This window comes from Suncus etruscus, chromosome 16 (genome assembly GCF_024139225.1).
Source record: "Suncus etruscus isolate mSunEtr1 chromosome 16, mSunEtr1.pri.cur, whole genome shotgun sequence".
Taxonomy (NCBI): Eukaryota; Metazoa; Chordata; class Mammalia; order Eulipotyphla; family Soricidae; genus Suncus; species Suncus etruscus.
In genome coordinates this window covers 2191293-2217051 of record NC_064863.1, presented here as the reverse complement: position 1 = coordinate 2217051, position 25759 = coordinate 2191293, and the positions used below count along the sequence as shown (strand labels likewise).

Sequence of the window (25759 nt, the reverse complement as noted above, 5' to 3'; positions counted from 1 at the left end):
AAATATTGGAATGAAGTTAAAAAGAACCTGTTTAGGAAGACATTGGTGAGGGTGCTGGGAAGAGTGCAGTGGTGAAAGGATGGTGTATGTTGTATGACTTAAACCCAACAATGGACAACTTTGTAACCGCAAGCTTAAATAAAATCATTAAAATTAAAACCATAACTGAAAATATGATAGAACTGGACTTTTAGTGACTAATGCAACATTCTATTGCTGATTTATAATAATTCACACCTAATACTTGTGGATTGAGGTGTCACGTTCTCTAGGAGATTGGTTAATGTTTGAATCCCACGGAGCTCCCAGACAGGAAAGGCAGTTCCCATCCCCTGTCCGATTAGGTCAGGGGGAACAGTTCCAGTTGTAGAGATCCACAGAAATTAATTCACACAGTGAAGGGATACAAGAATGAGTTTAGGAAATCCAGTGCTCAAGCAAGGAATTCAAATCACAAAAGCTTTTGCTCCAAAGATGGAGTGCAGCTCAGTGGAAGAAGACTGAAGAGTGAGCCCCAGCTTTCCTCAGACCCCTACTTTTATTGACAAGAATCAGGTCCCACTCTAGGGTGGGAGAAGAATACCAAGCAAGGAATAATCCAATATAGTTCACCAGGTCACATCCTAGGGTGGAGTACAATTATTGATTAGGGTAGGATCAGTGATCCAGCAATGGATATTATAGTATAATGCTACTTTAAAAAATATAGAATATAAAAATAGCCCATTTATTTATGTTCATAAATAACTAAATCTATATTATGACTCAACCATTATCTGGGAATGACACTTTGGGCAAATTATTTTAATTTTTCAGGTCTGATTTTCTTAATGTATAATATAGTGATAGCTATATTGTAGGAACATTCTGAGAATTCAGTGAGCTGATATGTGAAGAATTTACGTGGTCTTGACACGTGGCAAGTGCTGAGCAAATGTCAGCCATTCCTCCTTAGAATTAGGAACTAACTGTAGACTAAGCTGAGTAATGTCACCTTCCTAAATGATTGGCTTACATGAAACAAGTATTTAATCCATGTTTTTTATTCTTAGAAATTTGTACCATATCTAAATAGCACCACATACACAAGTGATAGATATATTACATATATACATATATATATACTTAATATTTGGGGGAGAATATATCCAAATATAGCTATATTTGGAACTGTCTTCCAAGCAGTTTCAGGGGAACCAGGGCCACTGTCAGAAATTCTTGGACAATATGTATGTTGATTAGTTACTAATTCAGAAATTTATTTTAATTTAGGAGTAGTGTATTTGGCTAAGCCCAGCTATGCTCAGGAATCACTCCTGGTGCTGTTCATATACATTACTGGAGATCTTCCATGTGCAAGTGTCTTGACCCCTGTACTATCTCTCTGACTCTAATTCAGCAGATTATTAATTTGATATTTTGTGCAGAGTATTTTTGAAGTGACAACAGAGAGATTTATTTTAAGCGTCTTACCAATTTTCCTGACACAAATAATTCCTTAATTACCTATGTGATGCATGTTTTCCTAAAGGAGATTACATTGCATTAAAAAGCATACATTTGGGCCCGGAGAGATAGCACAGCGGCGTTTGCCTTGCAAGCAGCTGATCCAGGACCAAAGGTGGTGGTTTGAATCCCGGTGTCCTATATGGTCCCCCGTGCCTGCCAGGAGCTATTTCTGAGCAGACAGCCAGGAGTAACCCCTGAGCGCCGCCGGGTGTAGCCCAAAAACCAAAAGAAAAGAAAAGCATACATTTGGATTATAGGGATACTATAGGAATATGGTGCTTGCCTTGCATGTTACCAACCCAGATTTCTATCTATTACCACAAATGGTCTCCCAAACACCACCAGGAGTTATCCTTGAGCACAGAACCAAGAGTAAACCCTGAACACAGCCAAGTGGGACCCCCAAACACATACCACTCTGTTTCTCATACACAGTCTATCTGTGACATTAACATTTCATGGTGGGTGTGGGCAATTAGGGAAGCAGTTCTTTAAAAAGCATTCTTAGGCAGGCTATACTAGAAAGAAAAAAGATGAAGACATATTGAAGGAAACCAAAAATAGCACATAGAGTATAGTTTGAATTGAAGCCTTATTTTAAAACCAGTAGAAAATGTGAATTCTGTATTTGGCTGATTAAAGAATAAGCCTAATTTTTCATGTAGATGCTCTCAGATATACATATTGTGTAAAATGTTTCCATCACAGCAATTAAAGTGTCATTATTTTAATCTTTAGCATCCTGGTGATAAAATAATGCATAATCCTGTGCCTGATGCTTGGTGTTCATCGTGAGTTCACTTCACTCCACAATGTGAGGGAGAAGAGAACACATGGACTGAAAAGAATAAGGGAACTCTTTTTTTAGAGGGAAGTGAGAATTAAACCAGGATGTAGAATTTGAGCAAAGGGAAAAATGAAAAATATTATTCGATGTTTTAAAGATAGAGATGAGTGCCAGCTTCTGAGTCATCCATAGAGAGGGCCCCTCTGGTCCCTCCCATCAAAGACAGCTGGTGCTACTTGTAGCACCTACTCCCAGCCAGATTCCTAGTCTTCCCACCCACCACAGTCCTGCTCTCTTTGCCACTTCGGAGGTCTGTGGGTATCCATGGAGAGGGTTTCTCCTGTCCCTCCCATTTACCCTCTTTTTCTCAAATCTTGTGGTCACTAGTGCAGCTGCGTGGAGACTTTTCAACTTATATCAGTATTTCCAGGCAGATTGGACTTTGCATTTCCTTCTTCTAGAAAATATACAGCACAAAACTCAGTTGAACAACCAATGAATTAGTTTGCAATTTTTTTTTATCATACTTAGGTAACCTTGTTAAGAAAGAACCTCTAAAGCAGATATACCTCTAGCCACCTTTTATACTATCAGTTCAATAAATCACTTCCTTAAACACTCTGACACTACAGCTTTCAAACCCACCAAATGCAAGGAACAATGGAAAAATTAAGGAAGACACCTGCAGTTAGGGACATGGAGAGAAACCCTAGCAAATTGCCAAGTCCACCAAAACTCCTGAGTCTAATAGATAAGACCCTAAAATCAACGCTTAAGGTTTTAGCAACAGAAATCAAGGAGGCACTAACCTGTGAAATTAAGCTATCTATTGAAAGAATAAAAAAGATATGCAAACTGTTGGCAAGACTCACAAGGAAAAAAAGGGAAAATACTCAAACCAGACAAAAATGAAAAGGACATCATGAAAGCTTATTATGAACAATTGTACTCAGTTAAACTAGAGAACCTAGAAGAAATGGACAGATTTCTGGAAAAAAATATCATCTTCCAATATTGAATGGGGAGGAAGTAGAAGGCTTAGACAGGCAAATCACAAGTAAAAAAATTGAAACAATAATTAAGAAACTTCCCAAGTACAAAAGTTCAGGACCAGGCGGGTTTACAAGTGAATTTTCATTAAACATTCAGAGAAGAGTTATACCATTGATCCTTAGACTCTTCCAAAACATCAAAAAGATCGAATCCTCTCTCTTACCTTCTATGAAGCTAATATCATGCTCATTCCAAAGCTGCCAGGGATACTACCAAGAGGGAATACTACAAACTAGTCTTACTCTTGAAGATTAATGCAAAAATCCTTAACAGAATCTTAGCAAACAGAATCCAACAACACATCAATAAGATTATACATCATGATCTAGTGGGTTTCCTCCCAGGGATGCAAATATGATTCAATATGTGTAATATATACAAGTCAATTGGGGCCAGCGAGATGGCGCTAGAGGTAAGGTGTCTGCCTTGCAAGCGCTAGCCAAGGAACGGACCGTGGTTCGATCCCCCAGTGTCCCATAAGGTCCCCCCAAGCCAGGGGCGATTTCTGAGCACGTAGCCAGGAGTAACCCCTGAGCATCAAATGGGTATGGCTAAAAAATAAAAATAAAAAAAAAAGTCAATCAACACCATACACATCAGTAAAAGGAAGGATAAAAAGCACATGATTGGGACCTGAGTGATAGCACAGAGCTAGCACATTTGTCTTGCATGCAGATGACCCTGGATTGACCCATCTTTAATCCCCAGCATCCATTGTCTCTCCCAAGCCTGCCAGGAGCAACTTCTGAGCACAGAGCTGGGAGTAACTCGTGAGTGCCAGTGGGTGTAGTCACCCAAAAAAAAAAACTTCTTCCCCCAAAGCACATGATCACATCAATTGATGCAGAGAAAGCATTGGACAAAATTCATCACCATTAATGATGAAAACCCTCAGCAAAATAATGTGGAAATAGAAAGGATGGAGCCTTCCCCAAGATAGTGACAGCTACCTATAAAAAGCCGGCAGCCAACTTTATCCTTAATGGGGAAAAACTGAGAGCATTTCCACTAAGGCAGGTACTAATCAAGGCTGTCCACTGTTTCCACTCTTATTATCCAACATAGTATTCAAAATTCTAGCAATAGCAATTAGACAAGAAAAAGAAATCAAAGGAATCCAAATTGGAAAAGAAGTAAATCTCTTTTTGCAGATACAGTGATATTCACTGAAGATCCAAGAGTCCACAAAAAAAGCAGTACAGCAAATTGGCTGGCTACAAAGTCAATACACAATAGACAGTTGTAATCCTTTGTACAAAAAATGACTCAGAGGAGAAAGAAAAGAGTCTATTGATTTAAAATAGTGTCTAGAACTATCAAATACCTAGGAATCAGCCTAACAAGAGATGTGAAAGACCTGTATAACGAAAACTTCAAGACAACTCTTTAATCATTTTGGTTCTTGGTTCATGAATGGTTCTTGGAGATATAGGTGGGTCACCCTCATTTTGCATTACAGTGCTATATTATTAGACTCAAAAAAAACAGTGATTATTATGATAATGACTTGACAAGTATTCTAATCTATTTTCATTTCAAGCTAATCTAGTGTTATATCATAATATCTATGTTGTCATTTTGCTTTCAGGAAAGGAACCAGAATGTTCAAGACCCATTCCTTTGTATAGATTCTTTTTACAGTCTTCTTTACCATATTACTTAGTATTCTACTATTGAATATATTGACGATACAATATATTTAACCTCATATTGAATGAGATCATATATGTACATATCATATTGTACTATGCACACTCTAACCCAGGAAGCCTTTTTTCAGCAAAGTTTACCCTAAGTGGTCTGACCTGTACAGTTTTTCTATTGCAACCTATGGATCGATCTTCATTGTCTGTCTATGGTTGTATGCGAGTATGTGTCGTGACCACTTCTATGTCTTTCAAATGTTTGTCTGTATTATTTATAATGCCTGTCTGTGCTGTATATAGTCCTTCCCCCTTTTATATATAATCCTTCCTTTTCCCCTCCCCTGCTTACCACTTTACAAATCCTTTTCTACCCTTTTTCTCTCTCACCCCTGATTTGTTATTTCTCTCTACTTAACCCTTTTACCCTCAGTTCTTAACTGGAATATTCTCTTGAACTGGAATATTCTCCCCACTCCAACCTGCTCCCAGCCTGCTTCCAAAGTGAAAGGACAGCCTCCAGCCCACCATGCCTTGGCCCAGAAAGAAGCTGCTGCCGCCACTCCTGCTGATTTACTCCTGGCAGCCCCTATTCTCCAATCTCCCTTCACTGTGGACTGTTGCTCACTACTGGATTCAACTTTTGTGAAACCCTGGGCTCAAGGATATTTCCTAATCTGTGACTGTTGCGGGTTAATTTTTTTCTTCAGGCCACACAAGACCACGTTGTAGGTTGAAGATGTACTCCAGATTTTATTACACACACCCCCAACTATTTCAAAAGACATAAAGGATATATATATTCTTGGGTATATTTTCTTAATAGGTGTAATTCTTATTGTGTATTTCCTTATGCAGAAGTAGTTTTTCCCTGGCCCCTTTTTCTGAATTTGTTTAGTAGGAAATTCTAGTCGATATGTTTCTCTTGGGTTTTGAGTTTATGTTATAACTGGGTTATAGAGATTGTTTAGTTATTTTTACCCCCATATGCACCAGTAGTATCCTGTGGCCCTGTTCCTTTTTGCAAAGCTCATTAAAATGTAGAAACTCTTACATATGGAAAGAAGCTCTTATCTAATAAGGATAGGAACTCCTAAATTTTTTATTCTTGGGGGAAGGGGCCTTTTTCCATGGACATGTGTCATAGTGATTTGACAGGCCTCAGTCGATCGGACATTGGCCATTCACCCCCGAACTTTGGATCCCATCTTTGGAACTGGCACAGTTTTCTGTACCAGCAACAAGAATCAAACCTCTACTGGGAAAGACCCTAATGCTGCCCTGGCACCAACTTACTCCAGGTGGGGTCATATAACACCCTAATGACTTGGAAACAGCACAACTTGCTTTCAGGGCAGGTTTCCATGTGAGATGAAACCAGAAGACGCTTCGTGATACCCGGACTTCAATTTAGGATCTGTACAGAAACCAAGGTTTCTAATTACTGAAGCCTAACTGTGACAACCTTGATTGAGGAGAACTTTTTCTAGGATCATGAAGAAAGATTTTGGGTTTTGAAAACTTAGTATGCCTGGAGCCTTAGTTGCTCTTATGGTGGGATGCTTCATGGGTAGGGACACTCTGTTTTTAGGCCAAAGGTTCATTCTTTCTATTTTCCCCAACTTTTGCTGTGCCTATGCAAAAAACAACCACCATTTCTTAAAAGATAGGGCTCCCACCTTTTTCATAAAACCTTGGGACACAAATTAGTCTTCTACCTCATATTTCTGCATTTTTCTATAAAATCAAAAAGGGGAAAATAAAAAAGAAAGGATGGGGCCAAGGGTCAAGTGGTCTCAGGTGCATTGTTGGAAATTAAAAAAAGGACAGAACTAAATAGCCAAGCAAAGTCAACACCAATGAAATCAAAAATTCAAACTAACAATCTAAGTTTTAAATGGGCTTGCTATACTGGATAATTTGACCTGTGGAATATTTTCCTATCAGCCAGAGATATCAGATATCAGAGATATCTAGAAACAACATTGTAGGTCAAATGTTGTGGTAATGTAACTTGAGAACTCTTTGACCATGATGTTTAAAGAGATTAAAATAGTCTTTGAATAAAAGATTAAGTTTAAATGATGTTTTAGGGTTTGCTTTCCTGGAGCTCAGCCTCTGGAGCAATCATATGAAGAGGCAAAACTTCTGATATACTTTAGGAGTACGACCAGCAGGAGTTGTTCTCCATCCAGTGATTCAGTTGCAGAAATTTTTTCTTTGGTGGAACGGAGCTAGATCCTAGCATTAACATTCTGGGTGCCTATCAATTTTTCTTTCAAAGAATCATTCCCCCCCCTTTTTTTTTTATTAGTTTATCCTCCCCTCATTCTTTCTTTCAATCTCTGCTGTCCTTCAGCACACAGCCAGTGACAGGCTATTTCTCCTATTGTGTTTAAACTCATTTGTGATCTTGATCAGAACTCTCAGTCATAGTGACCATATCTTTAATTTATTTCAGATATATAGTTTAGTCAGGAGGCAAATTCCTCATTAGGCATGTCTGCCTGGAACTCAGAGAGCTCAGATGATTGAACTCCTTCTTCACTTGGTTCCTTTTGACAACAACTGATTATTAAACAAGGATGAGGAAAGGAAGAGTTATAAAATGAGTGTGATATTGGTGAGTTTTGGAAAATGTTTCCACTTTCTTAAGATTAAGGATGTTTGAAATAAGCACCATTAGAAGGAAAATGAAACCTTTTAGATGGGCTTAAAATAGAATGCATACATAAAGGTATAGCTTTTTTTGTTTGTTTGTTTTGTTTTGTTTTGTTTTGGGGCCACACCTGGTGATGCTCAGGGGTTACTCCTGGCTGTGTGCTCAGAAATTGCTCCTGGACCATATGGGACACTGGGGAATGAACCAAGGTGTGTCGTGGATCAGCCGCGTGCAAGGCAAAGCCTTACTGCTATGCTATCGCTCCAACCCAAGGGATAGCACATTAAGTTAATATATGCAGGCATAGAAAGAACTTCTATCAGGTACTTTCCAGAGCAGAGTTTTGATGATAGATTGCATCCCAAGCCTCAGAAAGGGTTGGGCAGGATAGTAGGAAGAAAAAAATCTGGCATTGCCATATTTTTCCCATTAGACAGATTTTTCTCTGGCTGTCTCTTCAAAATATGACAGTAAGAGCAGATCACGAACTGTATTTTCAGTCATGAAGCCTTTCTCTTTTTTTTATACACTCAATAAAGTAACGTAAGCAATGATCTACTTATTGATAATGCAGTGTTGGGAGCAGAAAGCAGGCCACATCTTGATCTAAAAATCTGTCAAAATTGGAGTAACACCTCCAGTTTGAAGCACCATGGTAAGTGCTTTTCGTGTGTTTTATTTCTTCTTCACAATAGCTTTGCAAAGTAAGCACCAATGTTATACTCCCTTACGTAGGAGGGAACTGAGGGTCAAAGACATGAATTAACTTGTCGAGATAATATAGCTAGTAGATTGAAGAGCGAAGCCTCGTAGGATGTCTGTTTGATTCTAAGCTCTTTTATAATCACATTTTTGGAGGGTGGGAGAACTGATTTGTTTTCTTTTGAAATGTTACATCTTATTATGTGACACCCTAGACCCCAGGCTAGATCATTTAAAAAAGAAAAAAATCGGCTTTTGCTAACACTCCTAAGCTGTTTTCTCTTGGATCTCATCTACCACTTCCAGAACTCCAAAGAGAACTTAAGCCCATGGTGAAGTATAAGGCTTCTCATCCCCATCTCTGGCTTAGGTTGTTGTGAACAAAAAATTAGCTATACAGATAAATAGAGTCATCATGAATTCACTTGCCTAGAAATGAAATACGAAAGAATGTCCAGGGAAAGTTTCTTATTATCTGTGCCCTGAAGTTGCAGAATTGAAGTGAGAAAGATATTAGGAATAGAAAATTATCAGTTAAAGATTGGGGTCAAATATGCATTCTGGTGTACTGCAGGAAATCTAAGCTGAGAATTAGCAATAAAACTAGTCTCTGCAAAAGTAAACCTGAACAACACTGTCATGGTTATTTCCATAGTACAGGTCAAACAATTCTTGCTGAAAATAAGCTCACAGTAAAAATTTACAAACCAAGTGAGGAAAGATGAGAGAAAGAGAAGCGAGCATATACCATGAACTGAAGATGATAAAAACAAAGACACTGTAAATTAAATCCGTAAGATGACATTTATAAACTATAAAATAAATGTATAAAATAAAAATATAAATTGAATAAATAGACTATAAATAGATAAGTGAAAGACTTAAAAATGGCATGGAAAACAAATATTAAACTGGAAAATGAAATCGTCATTGAGGCTAAAAGTCTATTACATGTGTAAACAGATTAGAAAAAAGTTGAGGACAATTTAGATTAGAGTATAAATTTAGTGCCTAGGGGAATAAAGAGAGAACAAATAAGAGCTCATTGTCAGAGCAAAAGACAAAAAAAAAGATAGGTTAAATCTTGCTAAAAGATGTCTGAAGAGTTTCTTCTAAAGGCAAAGAATGGAAACTAACGATATGATTTTGACTCATAGATTTTCAAATGGATCCAGATACATGTCTTTAGTAGTTGAACTTAGTAGTTGAACCTAGCACATAAAAGATCAAGACTTATGTATACATTAATGAAATTGTTGAATATCAAAGAAAAATAAGAGTGCAACCAGAGATTTAAAAAATTAATTGCTGTTCAACCAGCAATAGAATTTTCTTATCACACAATAACAGATGCCAAGAGATTGTAGAATTGTATTTTTTTTTCTGTAATTTTACATCCAGCTGCCTTATTCTTCTATCTTATTCTCCAAGAATCAGATATAAGGAAACATTCTCAGAGAAGTCAAGACTAAGAAGTTTTACTACTCAGTGACTCCAGCTTAAAGTACTAATAAATGGATGCTTCAGTTACAATATTCAATTTTGGATATTGAAACAAAAAAAAGGAGAAAGTGGAATTCATAAAGCCATGCTGTAGAGGCTGTTGGCAAATATATTAATCAAAATAAGAATGGGATGTTTTTAAAATGAGAACAAAACTATTAGTCAAGAGTTTTTAGAACTAGAACCAATAGAGTATGTCTATTTGGAGAGGTTTATTAAAAAACACTGACAGTTATGGAGGCCTTTGGTATGGGAGGGCTGTCTGATTGTAGTGAATAAATTTAACATTCCTTAGATACTAATCCTGTCTTGTCTGCAGGGAATATGTTTCATGATGCCCAAGATAGTACCACAAATAGTATCAAACTATGTATTTACTTTCTGTAGCAAACATATTCTTTACTATGTTTTTTATAATAGATACATAGCTATGTTGAAATTTGATAAATTTAATGGTCTGATATTTAAAATAATAATAATAAATAGAATAATTATAGCTATATTTAATAATAAAAAAACGTGAATGTTCTTTCTTTGTCTTTGTCAAAGTATTTTAACTCTTTGTAATATTGACCTTGTTATACTGTTGCTCCATAATTGATCCTGGGTTAATCACAACTTGGAAAGCAAAAACTTGGATTAGAGGAAACCACTGAAATCACTGATTGAGACTGTGGTCAGTTTGAGATAATACAAAAAATTGATATAAACTGTTGCTTCCAGGTGAATAAAGATAGAAAAGAGGTCTCTAGAAAACTGAATCAACTAGAAGTTAGAAATGAGAAAAAAAGGAGAAGGAATGAGAATATCTAACAGAATAGTAGAAATAAGTTCTAATTGTCTCTGACAAGTCACTTGCACCTCTTTAAAAACAGGTTTCAAATTGGATATTAGCAAGCCTGTTATTTATTTATATATATATATTCTTTTTTTTATTTTAGGCACAATTTTTTACAATATTATTAATGGTAGGGTTTCATGGATATAGTGTTACAACACCACCCTTACCAAAGTTTCCATTTATCCCAACCATTGGCTATCTCAGTGCCCCCTATACTGTCTACCACCTGACGTCCAATATCCATCTTGGTAAGCACCCGTATATAGACCATGATCTACTTATATTTATCTTATGGTCTGTTTCCTTTGGACATTTGTTTATTCCTCCACAGTGTTTCTTTATATCTCACATCTGAGAAAGATCATTCTGTCTCTCTACCTGTGACTAACTTCTCTTAGCATATACTTCCAGATTCATCCACATAGCAGTAATTCATTTTTTTGCCTTTCTTAAGCTAAGGGTTAGTATTCCATTGTGCATATTTAACCTAGTGTTTTTTATTCAATTACCTGTTCTTGGGCACTGCATTGTTTCCAAATTTCACTATTATGAATAGTGCTGCAATGAATATAGGAAAACAAATGTCTATTCTTTATGGAGGTTTGGGCCATTGGAATAGATGCCCAGAAGTCATAGTGTTAGATTACATAGAAGCTCAATTTTCGCTCTTTAAAAACTGTCCATATTATCTTCCAAAATGGTTGAATCAGTTTACATGCCCATCTGCAATGTATGAGGGTCTCTCGCTTCTCACCACATATTCACCAACACTGATTGCTTTTGTTCTTTTTGATTTGTGGTGCTCTTACTAGTGTGAAGTATATCTTAAAATTTATCACATAAATCATGAAGAAGTCATATACCCTAAAATTTATGGGCATCACACACTTATGTCAGTTAATCAAACTAGAATTGAAGTGTTTTTAATCATGTACCAAAGACAAAATAATGGAAGCATTATAAAAATTATAACAAAATTGGCAAGTAGCTAAAGCATAAGTTAGAGAAAATATTATAGTTTAAAATCTATAAAAATATTTTTGAGACCAGGCGGGGAAAATCCGCGAAAGTACACCGGCCCAGTGGGGCTCAGCTGTGAAAGACTGTGAGTGTGACCTGTCTATGTCTGTCTACTGTCCTCTTGCGTGAAACTCTTGCGAGTGGGGCAAAAAGAGCCTCCAGAAACCTCGCTTGCCCAGACGCCATTTTCAGGGAGGGACTTCAGAGCATAAAAGCCGGCTATCCTTTGCAAAAGCTGGCTCCCTGTGTGTGACACCAGGCGGGGAAAATCCGCGAAAGTACACCGGCCCAGTGGGGCTCAGCTGTGAAAGACTGTGAGTGTGACCTGTCTATGTCTGTCTACTGTCCTCTTGCGTGAAACTCTTGCGAGTGGGGCAAAAAGAGCCTCCAGAAACCTCGCTCGCCCAGACGCCATTTTCAGGGAGGGACTTCAGAGCATAAAAACCGGCTATCCTTTGCAAAAGCTGGCTCCCTGTGTGTGACACCAGGCGGGGAAAATCCGCGAAAGTACACCGGCCCAGTGGGGCTCAGCTGTGAAAGACTGTGAGTGTGACCTGTCTATGTCTGTCTACTGTCCTCTTGCGTGAAACTCTTGCGAGTGGGGCAAAAAGAGCCTCCAGAAACCTCGCTCGCCCAGACGCCATTTTCAGGGAGGGACTTCAGAGCATAAAAACCGGCTATCCTTTGCAAAAGCTGGCTCCCTGTGTGTGACACCAGGCGGGGAAAATCCGCGAAAGTACACCGGCCCAGTGGGGCTCAGCTGTGAAAGACTGTGAGTGTGACCTGTCTATGTCTGTCTACTGTCCTCTTGCGTGAAACTCTTGCGAGTGGGGCAAAAAGAGCCTCCAGAAACCTCGCTCGCCCAGACGCCATTTTCAGGGAGGGACTTCAGAGCATAAAAACCGGCTATCCTTTGCAAAAGCTGGCTCCCTGTGTGTGACACCAGGCGGGGAAAATCCGCGAAAGTACACCGGCCCAGTGGGGCTCAGCTGTGAAAGACTGTGAGTGTGACCTGTCTATGTCTGTCTACTGTCCTCTTGCGTGAAACTCTTGCGAGTGGGGCAAAAAGAGGCTCAGAGGAGCACGGCCGCTCCGCTTCGCTACGCGGCCGTGCACTCTTTCTAAGGAAAGAACTCCATTGCAACAAGAAGGAAAAATCACACTAAGAACGGCGCTATATCACAGAAGCAAACATTTCTCTCTGGACTGTCTTCTCTGTTACATGCTCGGGCCTAAGATTTGACCCAGTGTGAGGCTTCATCCACGGAGGACTCCCCTCCCTTAGAGGCAAGTCAGCCCATCCAGAAAGGGAGGAGCCAGAGGAGTGTGCTGCCTACATCATATAGACAATGAATACCACTACAACACGTAGAAAAACCCACAATACAAATGTGACAATGGGGAAACAGCGCAGGCCAGCATCAGACATAGAGAATGAAGATGACAATTCTGAGGACCAGATAATGACTGAACAACTAATCAACCTCTCAGATAAGGACTTTAGACTAGCAATATGGAAGGTGCTCAACAGACTCCAAGAAACCATGGATCGAGTTGAACAGAACACTAATAAGAACCAAGAAAATATGAAGGCAGAAATGACAAAACTCCAAACTGAAATAACATGTCAACTAACAGGCCTGAAAAACTCAGTAAACGAAGTGAATGACAAAATGGATAAGCTCTGGGACAGGGTATCAGAAGCTGAGAATAGACTTGGTGCTGTGGAAGATGAGATACATAACAATTCCATACAGCAGGAGAGATTGGACAAAAAACTTAAAGCAAATGAGCAGACAATGGAAAAATTAGTCAAAGAATGGGAACAGACGAAAATAGAAGTCTATGATAAGATCAACAGAAACAACTTAAGAATCATTGGAGTCCCAGAGACCCAGGAAGAAAATTTCCAGGAAGAATCAATGGTCAAGAACATCATTAAAGAGAAACTTCCAGAGCTAAAGAATATATGTGATCAAATCCTGCATGCCCGAAGAGTACCAACCAAAAGAGACCCCAGAAAAACCACCCCAAGACACATCCTAGTCACAATGACAAATCCCACAGATAGAGACAGAATTCTGAAAACAGCAAGATCAAAAGGGGAAATCATGTTCAAGCAAGCTTCCCTGAGATTTACAGCAGACCTGTCACCAGAAACGCTCAATGCCAGAAAGCAGTGGTGGGATATTGTGACAAGACTGAATGAAATGAATGCTTCACCCAGAATACTATACCCAGCAAAACTCACTTTCCGGCTTGATGGAAGAATACATGGTTTCACAGACAAAAAACAGCTCAGAAACTTCACAGACACAAAACCAGTCTTAAGAGAAAAACTGAAAGACCTAATCTAAGACAAGACTACCCAAAAGACACACCAAATTTTGAAATAAAGATGGCGTTAAATCCCAGGACAATTCTTTCTCTCAACGTCAATGGACTAAATGCACCAGTTAAGAGACACAGAGTGGCTAAATGGATCAAAAAACTCAATCCAACCTTCTGCTGCCTACAAGAAACGCACCTGAATAGTCAGAACAAACATAGACTCAAAATAAAAGGCTGGAGAAAAGTTATCCAAGCAAACAACACCCATAAAAAAGCTGGAGTGGCCATACTAATATCAGATAATGCAAACTTTATACTCAGGAAGGTTGTAAGGGACAAAGACGGACATTTTATATTAATCAAGGGGTACGTAGAGCAGGAAGAATTCACTCTCCTAAACATATATGCACCGAATGAGGGGCCAGCAAAATATTTAATACAACTGTTGACAAATCTGAAAAATAATATCAACAACAACACAATAATTGTGGGGGACCTTAACACGGCTTTGTCAACACTGGACAGGTCAACCAGACTGAAACCCAACAAGAATATACTAGACCTGAGGAGAGAAATGGAAGAAAGAGGCCTAGTGGATATATATAGGACACTCCATCCCCAGAAACCTGGATACACATTCTTCTCCAATGTACATGGGACATTCTCCAGGATAGACTACATGCTGGCACATAAAACATACCTCCATAAGATCAAGAGGATAGAAATTTTGCAGACTACCTTCGCTGACCACAAGGCTCTGAAATTATTTGTGAACTCCAAAGGGACTCAGAAGAAACACTTTAACACCTGGAAGTTAAACAGCCTCATGCTCAATAACCAGTGGGTCCGAGATGAAATCAAGGAGGAAATAAAAAGGTTCCTGGAAACAAATGACAATAAAGACACAAACTCTCAGAACTTATGGGACACAGCAAAAGCAGTACTGAGAGGAAAATTTATAGCTTTGCAAGCACACATCAGGAAGGAAGAAGGAGCTTACCTGAGTAGCTTAATGACACAGCTAATAGAACTAGAAAATGCTCAACAAAAGGACCCAAGAACAGAAAGACAGAAGGAAATAACAAAGCTGAGAGCAGAAATCAACGAAGTGGAAACTCAAAAAACAATCCGAAAGATCAACGAAAGCAGAAGTTGGTTCTTTGAAAAAATAAACAAGATTGATAGACCACTGGCAAACCTAACAAAGAAAGAGAGAGAGAGAAACTTGATAACTCGTATCAGGAATGAAAAAGGAGAGATCACTACTGATATGACAGAGATTCAAAGGGTAATCAGAAACTACTTTGAAAAACTCTACGCCACTAAAAATGAGAACCTGGAAGAAATGGATAAATTCTTGGACTCTTATAATCTTCCACGGTTGAAGGAAGAGGATGTAGCATATCTAAACACCCCCATCACCATTGATGAAATTAAAACAGTAATCAAATGTCTGCCGAAAAACAAAAGCCCAGGTCCAGATGGATTCACTAATGAATTCTATCAAACTTTCCAAGAGGAACTACTGCCAATCTTGGCAAGACTCTTTCATGAAATTGAACAAACAGAAACACTTCCAAATAGCTTTTATGAAGCCAACATCACCTTGATACCTAAACCAGACAGAGACGCTACCAAAAAAGAAAATTACAGACCAATATCACTGATGAATGCAGATGCAAAGATCCTCAACAAAATCCTGGCAAATAGGATTCAATGCCTCATTAAGAAGATCATCCACTACGATCAAGTAGGTTTCATCCCAGGAATGCAAGGCTGGTTTAACATCCGTAAATCTATCAACATAATACACAACATCAATAACAAGAAAAATAAAAACCACATGATCATATCAATAGATGCAGAGAAAGCATTTGATAAGGTCCAACACCCATTCTTGATCAAAACTCTCAGCAAGATGGGAATGGAGGGAACCTTTCTCAATATAGTGAAGGCCATCTACCACAAGCCAGTGGCAAATATTATCCTCAATGGAGAAAAACTGAAAGCCTTCCCTCTAAATTCTGGCACAAGACAAGGCTGTCCTCTCTCACCACTCCTATTCAACATAGCACTGGAAGTACTTGCTATAGCGATTAGGCAAGAAAAGGATATCAAGGGAATCCAGATAGGAAAGGAAGAAGTCAAGCTCTCACTGTTTGCAGATGACATGATACTCTACTTAGAAAACCCTAAAGACTCTATCAAAAAGCTTCTAGAAACAATAGACTCATATAGCAAGGTGGCAGGCTACAAAATTAACACACAAAAATCAATGGCCTTTCTATACACCAACAGTAATAAAGAAGAAATGGACATTAAGAAAACAACCCCATTCACAATAGTACCACACAAACTCAAATATCTTGGAATCAACTTGACTAAATATGTGAAGGACCTATACAAAGAAAACTATAAAACTCTGCTCCAAGAAATAAGAGAGGACACACGGAAATGGAAACACATACCCTGCTCATGGATTGGCAGGATTAACATCATCAAAATGTCAATACTCCCCAAGGCATTATACAGATTTAATGCCATCCCTCTAAAGATACCCATGACATTCTTCAAAGAAGTGGATCAGACACTTTTGAAATTCATTTGGAACAATAAACACCCTCGAATAGCTAAAGCAATCATTGGGAAAAAGAATATGGGAGGAATTACTTTTCCCAACTTTAAACTGTACTACAAAGCAACAGTTATCAAAACAGCATGGTATTGGAATAAGGATAGGTCCTCAGATCAGTGGAATAGGCTTGAATACTCAGAAAATGTTCCCCAGAGATACAACCATCTAATTTTTGATAAAGGAGCAGGAAATCCTAAATGGAGCAGGGAAAGCCTCTTCAACAAGTGGTGTTGGCACAATTGGATAGCCACTTGCAAAAAATTAAACTTAGACCCCCAGCTAACATCATGTACAAAGGTAAAATCCAAATGGATTAAAGACCTCGATATCAGCCCCAAAACCATAAGATATATAGAACAGCACATAGGCAAAACACTACAGGACATTACAGGCATCTTCAAGGAGGAAACTGCACTCTCCAAGCAAGTGAAAGCAGAGATTAACAGATGGGAATATATTAAGCTGAGAAGCTTCTGCACCTCAAAGGAAATAGTGCCCAGGATACAAGAGCCACCCACTGAGTGGGAGAAACTATTCACCCAATACCCATCAGATAAGGGGCTAATCTCCAAAATATACAAGGCACTGACAGAACTTTACAAGAAAAAAACATCTAACCCCATCAAAAAATGGGGAGAAGAAATGAACAGACACTTTGACAAAGAAGAAATACGCATGGCCAAAAGACACATGAAAAAATGTTCCACATCACTAATCATCAGGGAGATGCAAATCAAAACAACGATGAGATACCACCTCACACCCCAGAGAATGGCACACATCACAAAGAATGAGAATAAACAGTGTTGGCGGGGATGTGGAGAGAAAGGAACTCTTATCCACTGCTGGTGGGAATGCTGTCTAGTTCAACCTTTATGGAAAGCGATATGGAGATTCCTCCAAAAACTGGAAATCGAGCTCCCATACGATCCAGCTATACCACTCCTAGGAATATACCCTAGGAACACAAAAATACAATACAAAAACCCCTTCCTTACACCTATATTCATTGCAGCTCTATTTACCATAGCAAGACTCTGGAAACAACCAAGATGCCCTTCAACAGATGAATGGCTAAAGAAACTGTGGTACATATACACAATGGAATATTATGCAGCTGTCAGGAGAGATGAAGTCATGAAATTTTCCTATACATGGATGTACATGGAATCTATTATGCTGAGTGAAATAAGTCAGAGAGAGAGAGAAAAACGCAGAATGGTCTCACTCATCTATGGGTTTTAAGAAAAATGAAAGACACCCTTGTAATAATAATTTTCAGACACAAAAGAGAAAAGAGCTGGAAGTTCCAGCTCACCTCAGGAAGCTCACCACAAAGAGTGATGAGTTTAGTTAGAGAAATAACTACATTTTGAACTGTCCTAATATTGAGAATGTATGAGGGAAATGTAGAGCCTGTTTAGGGTACAGGCGGGGGTTGGGTGGGGAGGAGGGTGATTTGGGACTTGGGTGATGGGAATGTTGCACTGGTGATGGGTGGTGTTCCTTTTATGACTGAAACCCAAACACAATCATGTATGTAATCAAGGTGTTTAAATAAAAAAAAAATTAAAAAAAAAAAATAAAAAATAAAAAAGACTAAAAAAAAAAAAAAATATTTTTGAAAATATATTTAAATTTTAGTAAAGGACTACTAGAGCAAATTCAAAGTAGAAGTAATTGTGATATATTAATTTGGAAGAAATGGGATAGCATTAAGAAAACAAATAAAACTTTTTTTGAAAGTTAAACCAGCCACTTACACACCAATAGTTTTAAAGAGTACATAGATTAACATTAAAGTATAGAATGTAAATTTAGCAATATAGCCAGTAATTAAAAGCAGTGGTGAATATAAGGATGTTTATTATTTTAGGCTTCTACCACTTCATGGTTGAAACAGTACACAGTTTAGAAAATTATCATTGTTATTTAAGCATTAGCCCTTAGTCCAAGTTTTTACACATTACTTCCTGTCTTCTGGAGCATACTCATAAGAGGTACCATTTATTGTTTTTTTTTTTTTTTTTTTTGTATTTTTATAGTATCTTCTATTATTGCATATCTAATTCTGAGTTCTCATAATTTCCTAATTTTTTTAATTTCCTAATTTTTATATGCCTGGTAAAAATCTGAAATCCTGGTATTTTACACTGTGGTAGGAGTAGCTAGAAAAAATTTTGAATAAATATTATGAGTTTGGGGAAAACAGGATTAATGAAAGATAAAGAGAACAAAGATTTCCTACCCACGTGCAAATTGCAGAGAAGTAAGTTAACTGGATCAGGGGCAACTTCCAGGAAAGACAGTTTCCTGAGATCTCTCTTCTCAACTCTCCTAAGATTGCCCAGTTACAGACCCTGATCTGGGTGGTGGCGTTCTGTCCCCCTGTTCAGTGACAATCTGTATGCTTTGGGATATGTACATGATAGCAAATCTGTGGTAACTTCCACCAGTCTCAAAATAAAACAGAAAACTCAGTGAGTTTACTATGTATAATACATTCTGTTTAAGTCTCTTGTAGCAATAATCTATTCTTTCACACTAAAATATCCCAATGTTTGTACCATTTATCTGGCAATTTCTTTCTGAAATTAAATAGAGTTCCATTTAAGTTTCTAACAATAAAATGCTTAAGCCTCTTTTTTTTTTTTTTTTTTTTTTGGTTTTTGGGTCAAGCTCAGGGGTTACTCCTGGCTCTGCACTCATAAATTAGTCCTGGCAGGCTCAGGTGATCCTATGGGATGCCAGAAGTTGAGCCTGGGTTGGCCACATGCAAGACAAACACCCTACCCACTGTCCTATCACTCTGGCCCCTAAATGGGTTCTTACTATGACTCAAACTTTATATAGATACCAGCCTTTTAAAATACCTGTCGTGGACATTTTCTGTGGAGACTCACAGAATCTTTTAAGGGAATCAGCTCAGGTCATACTATCATTTTCTACCTCAGAGAAGCTCCATTCTAGCCCACGTTCCAGTTAGATGTAGCTGTATGGCTGGCTGTATCCCACGATGATGTTCTTTTTGGGGGATCCAAATATAGCCTCCCCACTTTCAGTGCAAATACCTGTTTCCAGATGGTTATTACACATATAAATGTTGCTGGAAAAGAACAGGAATGTGCCTTAGAAGAAGTAATACTTGTCATGATTGTGCCTTTTTTCTTTTTGAATTCGGTACGATGCTAACGTGAGAAAGATATAATTTCCTTGTCTCTTTTCACAGTATTTACTAACATTTATCCTATCTGTCACCCATTTTCGGCGTATTTGATTTTTACCCCAGTTTATTACTTTTCTCTTCTTCAAACAAAACCATGTAACTTTATCTATCTAGTCCCGCCTCCCAGTGACAGGAGGAAATAAGGGAGCTACCAAGACCAAACAGGTGTAAGACCACTAAGTAGCAAGTTAGGCACAAAGGAGGCCATGTATTCTCGCAGCCCCGGGGGGGGGTGAGGGAGGAAGATATGGGAGGTATGATGGGAACTGAGGTGTAGGGAGAACAATTCGGTGATGGGAATTCCCCTGATATTAAGTTAGCATGTACCTATAATATTATTGTCAACAGTATGTAAGCCACTATGATCAAAATAAAAATTATATATTATTAATAAAAAATAAGGGCCAAAATAATCTCAGAACCTGACTGTTGGAGATGTGTGTTGTGTTAGCTAGATAATTATCAAACATTTGTTTTGTTTTGTGCATGTAAAGGCTGACACTAAACCATTTTGCTAAATATTTAGGAATGATTCTTCTGGAGAACTTGACTGAATTAATCCCAGGGGACCATCTGATTTAGTTTCAATAAGAGCTTGATTTTCTCTCTTGCAGAGTGAAAGGAGATCTAGCCCCTTTTGCTTTCATGTTCCCATCGAATAAACACGAAGGCCAGGATCTCCTACTTCGTTTCTGTTCCCTTTTTTGGGCTTTTAGGCTTACACCCGAGAGAGCTTAGGAGTTACTCTTGGCTCTGCACCCAGAATTCACCCCTGGCAGCCTCAGGGGGACCATATGGGATGCCAGGGATCAAACCTGGTTGGTCCGGGCCAGCTGCGTGCAACGCAAACTCCCTACCCACTGTGCTATCGGTCTGGCCCCCTACTGCATTTCTCAAAGATTACAATTTGGTATAGCATCTTTTTCCAAATTCTCCCAGAGCTTCTACTATAGTAGTTCACTTGTATAAGGCCAGTCTAATTTGTGGTTGGATGTGCCATGCATATTTTTTAAAATATTTTCTGATAATCAATTACTTTATCTAAACATCATGGATACAAGGTTGTTAATAATAGTTATTTTAACAGATATGAAGTTATTCATGATTGAATTTCAGTCATGCAATGTAAAACACCCTTCACCAATGTACATTACCCACAATCAATGCCCCTAGTTTCCCTCCCCCACTGCCTTCCTACCCCTTTTACTTCTTTCCCCCCTTTTATACCCTGTGGTTTGCATTATTATTATTATTATTATTATTGAGAAGTATTGTGCCTATTACTTGATCTCCTTTCAACACCCATTTCTTATCCAAAGAGGTCATTTCCAACTACTGTTGTCATAGTGGTCCCTTCTCTGCCATAATTGTACTTTCCCACCATTGTGGGAAGCTTCATAGCATGGACTGGTCTTCCTGACCCTTATCTCTATGATCTTTGATATTATTTTCATACTATCTTTTCCTTATATCCCAAAAATGAGTGAGATCATTCTAACCCTCTCCACTCACTTTGCTCAACATAGTATTCTCCATATCCATGCATATATTGAAAAAAAAAGTCTTATCTGCCTGTCTATTAATCCATCTATTTCCTTTAATGTACAAATTATTTAAAGGCCATATTACATAGTTGTTCACAATACATTTGTTGCCAGTTAAGTGGGAGAAAAATTATTAAAAAGAAAAAAATACACAGAGAAATTAAAAAAAAAATAGGAGAAAGAAAAAAGTACAGCAACATGAAAATTTGTGAAAATTATTGTATCTCCAAAGGAGGTCATTAAGTCATTGTCAGAAGTTTTAATAAACTCTTATTGCTAGTTGATCGTGCCATTATTTCTTTTCTTTATTAACTTTAGGTGGCATCAGATGCACATTGGTATCTAAATCAATGTGTTCCTACAGAGATGGCAGTAATAAAAAATTGGACCGTGTGGTACAGGAATTTCAAACACTGTTACTGCTCCTGTCACTTTTGTGGGATGTATTTGGATTCCAGGGCTTTTGGAAGTCAGAGAATGGGGGAGGAGGAGGGTGCCCGTCAGCATTCTGGAAAAGTCCTTGTGATGTTAGCCCCAAATAGTGGCAAATCTGGAGTTCTGGTCAGATGAGTGTCTGCAGAGATAAGTATCCAAGTAGGGCCATTGGCGAGGTGCCAGTTGAGATGCCACCTGGGTGCAGCTAACCTGGCTTTTGCAGGGTAGGGAAACAGCCTACCCTCTCCTTTCAAGATGACCCACATTACGCTGTTTGGCCAGTGTCCGTCATGAATTTTCATGATTTGGTATACATCTTTTGGAAGACTAGATGGGGCCTGAGTTATAGCGTAGCGGCAGCGCCTTTACCTTGCTCATGGACGACCCGGGACGCACCCGGGTTCAATCCCCAGCATCCCATGTGGTCCCCCAAACCTGCCAGGAGCGATTTCTGAACACAGAGCCAGGAGGAACCCCTGAGCACCACCATTTGCGGCACCCAGAATCTGAATAGAGTGAGTTTACGGAGCTGGCCGAATGTAGACAGACATGGTGACTGTTTTCTCCAACGGTACGTTTAACTTGAACTTTTCTCAGTTGTCAGTTTGACCGACTGCTTTCTCTGGGAAATGAACATAACACTGTGTGGCAGTTGAATGAGAATTATTTTAGGAAGTTGGAATTTAGAGACGTGGGACCAAGAGTGATACTACAATGGGTAGAAAACTTGCCTCACATGCTGCTGATCCAGCTTTGATCCCCGATACCACGTATAGTCCCATGCACGTTGCTGTGAATACAGAGCCAGGAGTAAGCCCCGAGCAGCATTTGGCTGTAACTCAAAAACAAAACAGAAGTGCCTTTTTTTTTTTTTTTTTTTTTTTTGGTTTTTGGGCCACACCTGGCATTGCTCAGGGGTTACTCCTGGCTGTCTGCTCAGAAATAGCTCCTAGCAGGCATGGGGGACCCTATGGGACATCGGGATTTGAACCAACCACCTTAGGTTCTGGATCGGCTGCTTGCAAGGCAAACGCCGCTGTTCTATCTCTGGGCCCCAGAAGTGCTTTCTTATCTCTTTCCATAGAGATCATTTAAATCCTTGAATTTGACCTGCTTTCACTAAACATTCCATGTACATATGCTTGATTATAAAACTTTCACCTGAAAAGGGTAAATATTTTCTTTTCTGATTGTTGTTGTTGTTTTTCCCCCAAGGGTTTTTTTTTTCTTCAAAGCTAATTTATCTGCACAGAGACATATGCTTTAGGTCTGTGCTTGCTAATTTACCTTGGAAAAATTAGGTCATCTTCAAATCTGGCAGTGTAGCTTATAGACTTGGCAAATGATCTCATTAAAAGTTTCCTTTAGATTTAAAAAAGGAAAGAACATGGTTAGTATCATGAATGTTTTCGCTTTCCGAGTTTGTGTGTCTGTAGGTATATGTCACTCCTGGTGTTACACCAAAAGTCTGTTGACTCTCTGCTAACAGTTCATCTCTTCTCTTCTGCAGCCTCCAAGTCTGTTATAAATAGTATGCTACGGGACCCTTCTCAGATTCCAGATGGAGTTCTCGCAAATCAGGTCTATCAGGTATTAATCACAGCTGTCTGTTTTCAGTGGCAATGCTGTTATCTGCCTAGAAGAGTAAAGGATTTTCAACCTCATTTAATTACTGTCATCATAAACTATCACTGAGGTCAGGGTGCACTGTAAATGGCGATACAGTATTTGTGAGAAGAGCAATTCACTTTTTAATCACTTGCCCGTAGTGAATTAAAAGCATGCAATTTTTGTTTGCTCTGATTTAATCTGAAATGCTTCAGAGAGCTTTTGCATCCTTTAACCAAAGTAATCACTGCTTATAGATATTGATGAATAGTCGTTTTTGCAGTTACCCCACCCAGACCCCTTCTCTTGTTTGCAGTGCATTGTGAACGACTGCTGTTATGGCCCGCTGGTGGACTGCATCAAACAGTATCCTTCCCCATAAAATTTTAGGTGCACAATTGACGAGCTGAGGCTCACTGGAGGAGATGTGTCTAACTTTAACCTGACATAAAAGTTCTGCTTCACAAAACACATTTCATATTTTCTACTTTACATTCCATCAGCTGGAGGGTCACTGCAGACCATTCTTCGCTGCAGCTTAAGAAAAATCAAATAGGGAAGATGTCAGTTCAGCAGTTGTAGGTTCACATGTTACTTTAAATTGCTGGATTCTCAATGAGTTTAAAAGTACAGACTCATTAGACAGGAAGCATACTGTCTTGGAATGTATCTAGCCATTGTGGTGAGCATTTCAAAAAAATCACTAAGTTCTCTTTCAAAGGAGCCAGATTTACTTGTGTTTAATAGAATACATTTTGAGCCTGGAAATAAAGGATATATGGTAAAAATGCCACCAGGAACCCCCACATTTTAAAGGGCAGTAGATACTGGGTGTTTAAACGCTGATTGCAAGATGATGTGCATTTGGATCCCTATAAACATTTTTAGAGCAGCGTTGCTGAGTTTTCCCTCTGGACTGAACTTAAGGCTGTGAAAACAGACACCAACTTCATTAAAGACGTTGAAATTACTAAAGAGGAAGCACTTGCTGCTGAAAACAACTTGATTGGGCATTAAGTTCTTCATGAAGTCAAGTTTCATGATCAATACTTTCAGCAGTTCTGTGACAGCATGAAACTTTTTAGTGTTTGACTACAGTGCTACTTAAAAAGTAAATATTTAAAAAGTACTTCAAGAGTAACTTCTGTTTGTTTGTTTTGTTTGGGGGCCACACCTGGTGTTACCCCAGGTCTCTTCCTGGCTCTGAGTTTAGAAGTGACACCTGGTGGTGTTCAGGGTTCTGTCTGTGGCGCTGGAGATTTGAACTGGGTTCAGCTGCACATGAGCTCCGTACTGTCTCTCTGGCCTTATTACTATCTTTTTGATGAAAATTGTATCTGTCTGATCTCAACTATCACATTGTCTTTAGTAAATCATAGTCTTTCTGGCTGGCATAGACTTTTTAGCATTGTAGTCCCTAGTTGTGATTTGTAACCATCAGTCGAGGATCTTTCCAGTGAGATCTTTCACCAGCCATTAGTCAGAAGTACATGCCTTGGGGCCTGCGAGGTGGCGCTAGAGGCAAGGTGTCTACCTTGCAAGCACTAGCCAAGGAAGGACCGGCGGTTCTATCCCCTGGCGTCCCATATGGTCCCCTCAAGCCAGGGGTGATTTCTGAGTGCTTAGCCAGGAGTAACCCCTGAGCATCAAACGGGTGTGGCCCCAAAAAACAAACAAAAAAAAAGTACATGCCTGCCATGTGGTTTCATAAAGGCCATAATTTTTTAAATAAATAAGCTTATTTTTACGGGCTCAAGTTATAAGCCTTAAGTATGTGCTTTGCCTGCTGAATTCCCAAGATTGATTCCCAACACTGAGTGGCCAACCCAGCACCACCAGGAGAGACTCTCAGTCAAGAAGATGGGAGTATCCCCTGAGTGCCGCTGTGTGTGGCCCTACAACAAACAGTTAAGCAAATTAAAGGTACGACTAAACTGAACAGACCATTTAGAAATTCATTTTTAGCGTCAGAGCTAGAAAAATAGCTCAATGTTCTGGGTGCTTGCTTTGCCTACAGGAGGCCTGGGTTTAATCTTTGGTACCACAGAGTACAAAGCTAGGAATACCCTCAAAGTATTTCTGACTGTAACCAAGTAAAAGGTTGGGGGGGGAGAATTGGGGGATGAAAAAGAACGAGCTCATTTTTATGAGGTTAACCTTTGAAATATAATGTTTCAATAGATATATAATATTGCTACAGCTATCCATATTTAAAATAAACATGTATACCTCAAGTCCCTTACTCGAATCTAGGTAAAAT

The 25759-nt window shown here is 38.9% G+C and overlaps 1 protein-coding gene across 2 annotated transcripts in view; it reads left to right on the top strand.

Annotated features, from left to right (window-relative positions):
- Window positions 1–25759, top strand: part of CDIN1 (CDAN1 interacting nuclease 1) — a 244569-nt gene that overhangs the window by 92227 nt on the left and 126583 nt on the right. For both annotated transcript variants that reach the window (XM_049790041.1, XM_049790040.1), the window contains 2 exons: window positions 23402–23481; window positions 23816–23865. In XM_049790041.1, the coding sequence (XP_049645998.1) occupies window positions 23402–23481; window positions 23816–23865 (130 nt within the window). The remainder of the gene's footprint in view (window positions 1–23401; window positions 23482–23815; window positions 23866–25759) is intronic.